Source organism: Acinonyx jubatus, chromosome A3 (assembly GCF_027475565.1).
Source record: "Acinonyx jubatus isolate Ajub_Pintada_27869175 chromosome A3, VMU_Ajub_asm_v1.0, whole genome shotgun sequence".
In the NCBI taxonomy this organism is placed as follows: domain Eukaryota; kingdom Metazoa; phylum Chordata; class Mammalia; order Carnivora; family Felidae; genus Acinonyx; species Acinonyx jubatus.
In genome coordinates this window covers 107471871-107483930 of record NC_069388.1, presented here as the reverse complement: position 1 = coordinate 107483930, position 12060 = coordinate 107471871, and the positions used below count along the sequence as shown (strand labels likewise).

At 34.6% G+C, this 12060-nt stretch overlaps 1 protein-coding gene across 3 annotated transcripts in view; it reads left to right on the top strand.

Moving 5' to 3' along the window:
• The window catches only part of RMDN2 (regulator of microtubule dynamics 2), a 74741-nt gene that overhangs the window by 25108 nt on the left and 37573 nt on the right, over window positions 1-12060 (top strand). For all 3 annotated transcript variants that reach the window (XM_053201020.1, XM_027033579.2, XM_015076737.3), the window contains 3 exons: window positions 6016-6190; window positions 7328-7430; window positions 11117-11177. In XM_053201020.1, coding sequence (XP_053056995.1) covers window positions 6016-6190; window positions 7328-7430; window positions 11117-11177 — 339 coding nt within the window. The remainder of the gene's footprint in view (window positions 1-6015; window positions 6191-7327; window positions 7431-11116; window positions 11178-12060) is intronic.

Sequence of the window (12060 nt, the reverse complement as noted above, 5' to 3'; positions counted from 1 at the left end):
AGTGTTTCTAAATGTGGGGAAGAGACTAGCCTAGATGTTCTCTTTTGTTTTATTGGCCAGTTGGTCTATTGCTATGCCATTACCACATTGATTTCTTATAGTTTTATCCTTTATACTACAGCACTGATGGCTGTTATTTAAAAGTGTCTTTGCTCTTCTTGTACTTGCCCTTCCATATTGATTTTAGAGTCAGGTAAGTTCCATAGGAAAAAAAAAACATTGTGGTTTTGACTGGAATTGCATTAAAGTGTAGTTAAATTTGGGGCTATGTGAAATTGGTTCAATGTTAAGTTTTCCTATCCATGGTATCTTTTTCTAATTATTTAGATATTCTTAAGGTCACCAAATAGTATTTTTTATAATTTTCTATTGAAAAGTAAAAACAAAAACCAATGTGGAATTTTACCCTAGGTACCATGTATTTTTCCTGCTATTGTAAATATTATAATTTGTGAAGTTACATTCTCTAACTTGTTTTATAGATATAAGAACATGATTGATTTTCAAAAATTGATCATAAATGTTGATTAGCTTTGTGTAATTTTTCTTCTAGAGTTTTTTCTATTGAATAAACTCCAAACTTCTGTTTCTTCTTTCCCAATTCTTATAATTTTTATTTGTTTTCTTTTAATGTGCTAACGGGACCTGCAGTACATTGATGATTAGAAGCAACAATATTGAACGTCCTTTTCTATTTCTTATTTTAAGGAGAATGCTTCTAATGTTTCATCATTAAGTGTGAAATGTATTATAGTTATCGGCATATAACCTTTACTGTGTTCAGAAGACCCCTTCTATTCCTTATTTATGGGTTTGGTATTCCTTTGTCCTAACATGGTATTATTGCATTTATTGAAAAAAAAGTTTCGGTAACCACTGAAATGATCACGCAGTTTTTCTAATTCTACTTGTTGTGCTAGAGAAATGTTCTAATATTAAGCTACGCTTGTAATTCCTGGGAGAAATCCAGTTTGGTTATGATGCATTCTTTCACGTTTGTTGCAGTTTTTGGTTGATATTTGTGATGTCTCTGACACCTTTGGTTGATATTTTTACATCTGTATTTATGTGTGGAATTGGTCTATAATTTTCATTTCTTACACTATCTTTGTTTGATTTTGGTGTCAGTTTTATCAGCTTCAAAAAAGGAGCTAAGAGGTTTTCCCTCTTTTTGAATTCCTTGCAAGAATTTGAATAAATTTAATTCTTTGGATATTTGATAGAATTCCCCTTAAGGGAAATTGATTCTCTCTCTCCCTATCTCTCTTTCTCTCTCAATCTGTGGTGTGTGTGTGTTGAAATAGATTTTGGTTTAATTTATTTAATGGCTATAGGACTATTCATGTTTTTGTTTTTTCTTATAAAAATAAAGTCCTTATTGAGTATATTACTCATATACTATAAAATTCACCCTTTTAAAGTGTATAATTTGGTGGGAGTTAGTTTATTCACAGAGTTATATAGCCATCACCACTCTCTAATTTCCAAACAGTTTCATTATTCAAAAGAAAACCCTGTACTGTGTATCCATTCATTCTCTCCTCATCCTCAGGCCTTGTCAACCATTATTCTACCTTCTGTTTCCATGGTTTTGCTTATCTTGTACATTTCATAAAATGGAATCATAATAATACGTGGCCTTTCACTAAGTAATGTGTTCAAGGGCTGTTATGTCATATCATACAATAGTACTTCATTCCTTTGTATTACCAAATAATATTTCATCGTTTATTCATTTTGTTTACCCTTTCATCTGATGATGGGTATTTGGGTTGTTTTCATTTTTTGGCCATTATGAATTAAGTTTCTATGTACATTCCTATACAGGTTTTTGTGTGGACATATGTTTTCAGCTCTCTTGGATATGTACTTAGGAGTGTAATTGCTGAGTCATATGATAACTTCATGTTAAACATTTTGAGGAACTACTGAATTGTTTTTCCAAACTTGATGCGTGTGCATTTTACATCCCCATTGGCAGTGTAGGAGAGTTCCAGTTTTTCCATATTCTTATCAACAGTTGTGATTGTCTTTTTTATTTTAGCCATCCTAGAAGCTATGAAGTGATATTTCACTGTGGTTTCGATTTTCGTTTACCTAGTGACTAAAGATATTGAGCATCTCTGTGTATTCATTGGCCATTTGTTATCATCTTTTTTTTTTTAATTTTTTTTTCAACGTTTATTTATTTTTGGGACAGAGAGAGACAGAGCATGAACGGGGGAGGGGCAGAGAGAGAGGGAGACACAGAATCGGAAACAGGCTCCAGGCTCTGAGCCACCAGCCCAGAGCCTGACGCGGGGCTCGAAGTCACGCACCGCGAGATCGTGACCTGGCTGAAGTCGGACGCTTAACCGACTGCGCCACCCAGGCGCCCCCATTTGTTAATCATCTTTTGATGAAATATCTATTAAATCCTTTTTCCATTTTTAAGTTATTTTTTTTATACAGCTCTTTTTATTATTGAGTTGTAAGGTTTCTTTATATATTCTCTATATAGGTCCCTTATCAGATATATGATTTGTAAGTATTTTCTTCCATTTTGTGAATTATATTTTCATTTTCTTGATGAAAAAAATTTGCTTTGAAGCACAAATTTTAAGTTTTGATAAAATCTATTTTGTTTATTTGTTCTTTTGTCACCTGTGCTTATAATGTCATATCTATGAAATCATTGCCTAGTCTATGGTCACAACTATTTGCTCCTGTGTTCTCTTCTAAGTGTTTTATAGTTTTAGCTCTTACATTTAGACTTTTGATCCATTTTCAGTTAATGTTTATATATGGTGCGAGGTATAGGTTCAATTTCATTCTTCTGCATATGGATATCTATTTGTCCCAGTACTATTTGTTGAAAATAAAATTGTTTCCTCCACTGAGTTGTCTTGGTACTCTTGCCAAAACAAATTGCTCATAATAAACATAAGGGTTTATTTCTGGACCCTTAATTCTTAATAGGCCCTTAATCTCTATTCCATGTCTATCAGCCTTCTGACAGTACTATCTTGATTGCTATGACTTGATAGTAAATTTTGAAAATTGCAAGTGTGAATTCTCTGACTTTGCTCTTGTTTTACAAAATTCTTTTGGCCTTATTAGGTCCCTTGCATTTCCATATGAAATTTAGGATCAGCTTACTCATTTCTGGGGGAAAATGTTACCAGCTGAGATTTAGTAGAAACTGCTTTGAATCTGTAGGTAAATTTGGGGAGTGCTGCCATCATAATAATACTAAATCTTCTGATTCATGAGCATGAGATTTCTTTTCATGCATTTAGATCGTATTCTTTAATTTCAACAATGTTTTATATAGTGTACAAGTCTTGCACATTTTTTGTTAAATGCAATCCTAAGAATTTTATTCTTTTTAATACTATTGTAAGTGAAATTGTTTTCATTTTTGGATTGTTCATTGCTAGATTTACAGAAATACAATTGACTTTTATAAGTTGATCTTCTATCTTGTAACCTTACTGGACTCGTTTATTAGTTCTAATAACTTTTTGTGGATTCATTAGGATTTTATATGAATGAGATGATGATTGGAGCTGTGAACTGTTTTAATTAAAAAAATTTTTTTTCAATGTTTATTTTTGAGAGAGAGAGAGAGAGAGAGAGAGAATGAGTGGGGGAGGGGCAGCGAGGGGGAGACACAGAATCTGAAGCAGGCTCCAAGCTCCGAGTTGTCAGCACAGAGCCTGACGTGGGCTCAAACCCACAAGCTCAGTCTGATGCTTAACTGACTGAGCCACCCAGGGGCCCCATCAATTATTTTTAAATATTGGGGTTTTCTCTCCTACCTTTTACTGGTGATTTTCTAACTTAGTTGCATTGTGAACAGGGAATGTGGTCTACACAATAGATTATTATCATTTGTCGCTTGCTTCATGGCCCTCTGTACGTGGCTGTTTTCATAAATATTCCATATATACTGGAAGAGACATTGTTTTCCAGGGGTTCTGTGTCTAGTTCTAGTATCTTGATTGCATTTAAGCTAGTTCATACGGTGTTTAAATTGTATCCTTACTTTCTCTCACACTTTATCAATTAGAATCTTATGTTACAAATCTCCCATTCTGATAGTGGATTCAGTTTCTCCTTGTATGTGTTAATTTGTGTTTTCTATATATCTGAGACTCGTGTTTGTAGATGCATAGAAGTCTAAAACTGCTCTTTCTTTATCATAAATTGAACCATTTTTAGTGTTTTGTGTCCCTCTTTAGATTTAAAGCTTTTTGCTCTAAAGAGTATCCTGCCCGATATTCAACTAATTACACCTTTTGGTTATTATTTTCTTCTTATACCTCAGGTGCATAGAATTGGACTAAAACTACTTTTAGCTCTTACAAACTCTCATGACTGGTCCATGTATGTGCCACTTTTATTCATTTAGTTAGTTATTATAAATAATGTGAAAGCATCCATGAAACCACGTCCTAAAACAAAAGATAGGATGTAGACAGTAGTCCTCATCAAACATTTGGCTCCCCTGCCTCCCCTCACCTGAAGATAACTATTATCGTGAATCTATAATGTATATTGTTCATTCCTTCTTCTTAATACATCATTTTATTGCATCCATGTGTATATTCCTTAAAACACATTTAATTTCGATTGTTTTTATGGAATGGGGATTGTGTTGTATATAATTTTAAGAGCTTTTTTCCCCACTTAATATAAATTTGTTAAGATTCCTTCATATTGGGGCACCTGATGGCTCAGATAGTTAAGTGTCTGACTCTTGATTTTGGCTCAGGTCATGATCTCACGGTTTGCGAGGTCAAGCCCTGCGTTGGGCTCTGGGTTGATAGCACAGATCCAAGCCTGCTTGGGATTCTGTGTCTCCTTCTCTCTCTGCTCCTCACTGCGTGTGCATGCACACACTCTCTCTCTCTCTTTCCAAATAAATAAATAAACATTAAAAAAAAAAAGATTCCTTCATAATTTTGCACATCACTGTGTTTCTTTCATTTTGACTGTTGTGTAATATTCATCCACTCTTGGATGGGCATTTAGTTTGTTTCCTGGTGTTTGCTATTTGAAAGTACTGCTCTTTTTATTATACATCTCTTTCTGCACATAGGCAAGAGACCTGGGTTACTGGGTCCTAGCGTATGTGAAAGTTCAGTATTAAAAGAGAATTCCAAAGTGTTTTCCTGAGGGTTTCACCAATTTACACTTCATCAGATCCTGTGGATTGACTTCCTCCCCAGCATTTGGTATTGTCAGATTTTTTAGCTTTTATCAACAAAATGAGCTTAAAGCAATATCTCTTTGTGGTCTTTGCTAGTATTTCTCTAATTGGCTGAACATTGAACATCTTTTCTTATGTTTATTGACTATATGTATTTTCTCATTTGGGAAAGCCTATTTATATCTCTCAAGCATATTTCTGTTGAGTTCACTGAGTTTTTATTATTGAATTTTAGGAAAGTATTTATGTGTTCTTGATATCCGTGTTCTCCAGTTGTGTTGCAAAACTATCCATTCCTGGTTTTTATTTTGCGTTTTTATATTTTTTAAAGTGTCTTTTGATTAGCAACAGTTTTTCATTTTAATATAGTCAAACTGATTAATCATGTGTAATTAATAATCATTTATAATTAATGCTTTCATATTCTGGTGAAGAAAAATTTTTGCTCCAAAGACTAAAGGGTATTCACCTATACTCTCTACTAAGAGTTTAAAAAATTATTTTAAACATTTAATTCCTTATATCATCCAGACTTGTTTTTATATTATATGATAGAAATTCAATTTCATTGGTTTTTTATAGGAGTAGCCATTCCCCCCCCCCCCCCCGTCAATCCCTTAATTTCCCACTGATCTCACCTGCCAACTCTGTCATGTACCACATTTCCATATATGTATGGATCCATTTCTGGCCTTTGTTTTATTCCATCAGTCACTCATCTGTTCCTGTACTAATAGCATATCTTGCATTTTAAAAGGATCACTCTGGCTATTATAACTTTCAAGAGAGTTGATCATTATTTATTATTTCTGCAATTTTAGGTATATTACAGCTAATACTGACACAGAAGAACAGAGTTTTCCTGTCCCTAAGGCATTTAACACACACATAGAGGAATTAAATTTAGATGTCCTTCTTCAGAAGGTTGATAATTTACGTATGAATGAATCTAGCAAGATGGAGAGTTTTGAACTACTTTGTGACCACAAAGAAAAGGTAAGAGATGTGAGATAATAGCATCTGTATGATTTTAATTTTTATTTAATCTGCTATCCCATTTATGTTATGACCATAACCATTGGGTTAGTTTACCCAAGCCAAATTGGTTGATGCAAATTTTTTCTATAATCTAAACTAAACTCTAAAAAAGTAAATCTAAGAGTTTATTATGCTCTAAGATCATGAATATGAGAACCAGAGATATGATTATACAGTTTTATTTTTATTTGATACTTATTAATTTGTTGTATTTAATACATACTCTGTAAGATAAAGAATAAGACATACTCCTCTTGGGGCAGGAAAAACTACATTTTAAGTTTTCTGTCTTGTAGTTATTAATGTAACAGCTATCAGTACAGTATTTCAGTCCATTTCTACTAATGGTTGTTTTTCAATGTTTAACATTGGGCTGAATTGGGAAAGCCCATCCTTCCCACTACAACCACCAAAAAAAAGAAAAAGAAAAAGAGAAAAAGAAAGAAGGAGAAAGACAGAGAAAGAGAGGAAGGAAGGAAGGAAGGAAGGAAGGAAGGAAGGAAGGAAGGAAGGAAAAAAGAAAGGACAGATGTAAGAAGAGGTTCTCAATAGCCCAGTGAGCAATGAATCTTTCTTTCCCATGAGCAATTTAAATCCTTTGTCTGAGGCTTCAGCAACTCTAAACAGATTGTTTAAAAGTTTTTAAATCTCCAGCATTATGATTCTATTTTTAGGTAATATAGGTTAAAAATGTGACTGCTCTTTCGAGTATATGTGATCTCTAATGCTCACTGAGACATCATATTGAAGGTAGGTAACTTAGAAATAAGAAGAAGATACTACCACCAGGGAAAACTTACAAATTCTGGTACCTATCATTTCTCTCTTCCATGTTGGTGTAGAGGTAGAGTCTGGATAACATTCATTATTTTTGAGATCCAAATGTAACCCTATTAAATCACTTTTTGTAGCCTGAATATTTGAATTTAAAATTCAAATTTTATGCACAAATTCATTGTATGCACGTGACTAGATTCAGTCATCTATAAATACCAGTTCATCTGCCTAATTTTTTAAAAGTTACAGTGGAAAACATTTATAGTTTCATCAAGTGACTGAGTTAATCTAATGTATAGTGCTATTTTTTCTTTTCAGTTTAGAGATGAAATAGAGTTTATTTGGAGGTTTGCTCGCGCTTATGGAGACATGTATGAGCTATCTACGAATGCACAAGAAAAGAAACATTATGCTAATATTGGTAAGTATTTTATAAAGACTGATTATTCTCAAGTGACAATTGTTATCTATAATAACCCATCAATGAATTTTAATTAAAGCCAAATTATCTTAGCTAAAACCAATATATTTAATCTATTTTATATATCCTAGTACTGGAAAATACATGTAGTCTAAGGCCAGAAATTTTTTTCAGGACTAAGGTATATATTCTTTAAAAATATTTGAGTATACTAAAATAGACAGCTGAAAAACTCAAATTTCAGATACTAAGTTTATGACAGAAAGACAATTAGGTAATATTTGAGGAACAGTAAGAGGCAGAGGTTAGGTATCTCCAGCACAATTAAAAAAACCTTCCTTGACTCCTATAAGGGAGAACTTCAGGTGCCACAAAGAAATAACTACTTAAACTTCAATGCCTTTTTTTCTTTTTTTTTTTTTAATGTTTTATTTATTTTTGAGACAGAGAGAGACAGAGCGTGAGCAGGGTTGGGGCAGAGAGAGAGGGAGACACAGAATCTAAAGCAGGCTCCAGGCTCCGAGCTGTCAGCACAGAGCCCTGCGCGGGGCTCAAACTCACAACCGTGAGATCATGACCTGAGCTGAGGTTGGTCGCTCAACCGACTGAGCCACCCAGGAGCCCCGTGTTTTGTTTTTTTTTTTCAAAATTTATCTCAATAAAACAAGATTAGTCTTGAGTTGATCATTGTTTAAGCTGACTGATCCAGTACATGATGGTTCATGATACTGTCCTCTAACATTTTATGCATATTTTTTGAAATTTTCCCTAATAACAACAGCGTGTAACAACATAGTAATAGCCAGAATGTCAAAGCTTTTATACATATCTATTTCTGTCACTTAATATCAAAACTCTTTCTTGCAAAAAGCCCGTTAGCTGCCAATTCTCTGAGCTTCGGGGCAATAATCTGACATCAGACTTCTTTAATTTCTTCTTTCATTCTAAACTTTTCTCTTCTCTAAGCTTTCTTTCTTTAAGTTAGCATGAGGAAGAAACAGCACGAAAATAATGATACTACACATCTCATTCCACGGTAGTTCCCTGTCTTTTTTATTTCCAAGAAGGAAGTATTTCCAAACTCCTTGTAATTATATTCCTTCCACTTGTAGATTTCCTTGCCACATTATTCATCATCAGCTTTGTGGGGCAGTTTTTCTGTAGTGATCCATCTTGCAGGCCATACACAAAATCGAATTCTAGAAAAGAGGTTTGTTAACTCTAGGGTAAATAAAAATTTAACCAAAGAGAAAAAACTGATTTATTTTCATATCTCCTGAGAAAATCACAGTCTCGCTATGTAAACTGCTAAAGTAGGAAAGACTTTTTATTGCCTGTAAGCTCCTGCCCTACCCTGGGCATCAGGGGTCGTCCTGTGTGAGATAGGAGGTAGAAATGAGAGCAAAATCACATCTTCTCAGACTGTAGACAAGCTTATGGCTTTGAGCGGGGGGGAGCAGTATCACTGAAATAACCATATATTATAAAGAAACAGAAATACATTGTGAGTAGAGGAGAATGCAAGGTGTTAAAAGAGTAATCACAGAAAGGATATGATGGCAGCATCTGGGGGTTGATGCAGGGAAGTCTTTACTGTGAAAGTAAGAGTTTCACTTAGGTGAAATCACTTGGAATCTCTATTTTTAAACGGCGGAGAAGTTTAATTGAGTTCATGGAAGAGGTGGTAAAAATGGAAAAAGAAATAGGCGGGAAGAAATCTGGGGACAAAAATGGAGATTGGAATAGGATGTATCTTAAAAAATGAGAAACCTTTATAGTGTCAAGACAAATGAGTAAAAGCCTACGATGTATTCTAGTCATTCACGTATTGAAATATATTAAAAATAATTCTTTTTTTTTCTATCCATTTAGGAAATATTTATTTGAAATTACTGTGTCCGGGAGTGATGTTAAAATGAGGGCTAGAGGGAGGGAGAGAAGGAAGAGAGGAGGGAGGTAAATGTGATTAAGTTGGTGCCATGCTAAGGAACTTGCTAGATAGATCAACATGGAGACAGCCCAATATACTTCAGTGTTCGGGTAGTGAGTGCTTAGGAAAGGTGATGACAGTGTGCTAGAGCTGAGACCAGCGTTGGGGGACACTGGAACTCAGTGTGCGGGAGGAGGAAGTGGTGACTCGTTTTCCCCATAATAGCATATTTAAAATTGTTACCCCAAGGCATGATTTGATCACTGGAGAGCACAGAATTCCTTCATAAAACTCAGGATGGGGTATAGCATTACACAGTGTGTCATATAAGTACTCTGATCATAATTTGTATTCGAAGTAAACTATGAATCTTATATCTAAAGGAACATTATTATAATTTCCAGAATTAAGTGATCGATCCATGTGCCTCAAATAGATCACAAAGTACCATTTTGTAAGTGAAACAGCTTTCCTTTCAGACTTCAGCTACATAAACGAGGCTGCAAAACCAGCCTGCATATGACCGACCCAGCTTCCTACCTTTTGTATTCTCAGGGTTATGGACTCTCCTCTATTTTAGGCTGGTGGTTGTACATCAAAAGCTATTTTTGTTCATTTGGCAAAGTAGCTACATGCTGATTTCATTTTTAACGTTTGTACATTTAAAGCTGTGTTTTTCAATTGTTTATTTAAAAATCACTCTTTGAATATAGGTCTACAATGTAATGTCAGTATTAAAACACTTCACTTTTTAATTTTTTCCACTTTAGGTAGATTTATACATGAGATATTTCCCTTAATGAATAGAGCTATAAAATATAGAAGTGTCCCACCTTAACAAATTAACAGAATGGTTTTAGGATTAAGGATCCTTGTTATAAAGATTACATCATCCACTTAACTTAGAAGAGCATTTTGCAGATTCCTGGATATTCTCTTCAAGGCAAGAGCAACAACAAAATGGAGCAGGGTAAAGGGAGATGGTATAAAACAAAGCAGCCCCTTTTAGAGAAGGATTTTCAGAATGTTGTCCAGTTTCATTGCAAGCATTTTGGTTTTTCAGGCCGCTAGACAAACCTCTATCCAAAGTAATTATGACATTACGAAAAGTTACTTCTAAAACTAAGTGGAATGATTTGGCAGGGTGATTTATGTGTCGAGCTTGTTCGTTTTTGTGCACGATTAGGTAAGCACTTCTCTGGGAAGCCTTCCCTTTGGATGGAGTTCTCTCTACATCTCAACACTCTGTTCTCTAACATGCTCTCTCTGTTTTTCATCTCACTTTTGGTTTTTACACGCAATTTGTTTGCTTATATACCTGCTTTCTACTGAAATGTGAACCCTTGGAAGTCAAAAACTGTGTCTTAATTTGACTTTTTATTCCCAGAGATTATGATACGACACTCAGAAGGCATACAGTAAATGTCGGTCAATTATAGAACGATTTTTATTAATGCTTTTAAATAATGATTGGATGACTTTTCTTGCACTTGGTTACATCGCCTTAGTCCAGTGAGCTTAAAACCTGAGCATTCATCAGAATCTCTACAGGCTAGTTAAAACAGATTGCTGAGCCCCAGACTTTGTTATAGGGTAAGTCTCTCTTTTAGCCAAAAATCTGCTTTTCTGTAAGTGATGCTTCTGGTCTTAGGAGCATATTTTAGGAACCACTGACTTAATTCAGTAATCTACCTCCCCCCCACCCCCCCCACCGACTCATGTGAAGGTACTAAATGCAAGTACATTTTTCTTTCAGGGAAGACATTGGGGGAAAAAGCTATTACTAGAGCGCCCATGAATGGGCATTGTCATCTGTGGTAAGTACATAGAACTTACGCAGTCTTTTAGAATTCTCATATGCCTCTATATAAGTTACGATTGATTTTTAAGATATTATTGACCCTTTAACCTGTCAGTCACATTCACTGAAAAATATATTTAATAGATAGCAGAGTAACTATTCTTAGTCTCATGTATTTTACAATATGTATATTTTAAATTTTTTTTTCAACGTTTTTTATTTATTTTTGGGACAGAGAGAGACAGAGCATGAACGGGGGAGGGGCAGAGAGAGAGGGAGACACAGAATCGGAAACAGGCTCCAGGCTCTGAGCCATCAGCCCAGAGCCCGACGTGGGGCTCGAACCCATGGACCACGAGATCGTGACCTGGCTGAAGTCGGATGCTTAACCGACTGCGCCACCCAGGCGCCCCAATATGTATATTTTAAATATATTCAAGGCAAACTTTCATCGAAGATTTCATAAGTGAATCTACCAAGTGCAGCCCCTTCGAACATGATAAATTCTAATTAAGTGTGATTTAACATTTTATTTGAAAACAAATATTAAAGTGATATCATGCTTCTAAATGAAATGTGGAAAGAATGCTTCACAGGATAAAAGCATATCGCTCATTTTTTATACCTTAATGAGCTTGTGTATACTAATACTACAGGTCAAAGAGAAATCGTGTATAATATAAGAAAGCTCAAACAAAGGGAATTTAATTCGTTGGATGGGTGTAGCTGACTACCCTTGGGGAAACAAATATATTCTTGAATATGTTTTATTTTGGATCCTTTGTTTGTTTAGAATTATAAAACACAAATAAGAAGACATATATTGTTTTTAATTAACACTTTGTAGTTGCATTTTTACAACATTTTTTAGTTTTTTGCGGCAATACAGGTAGTTCAGG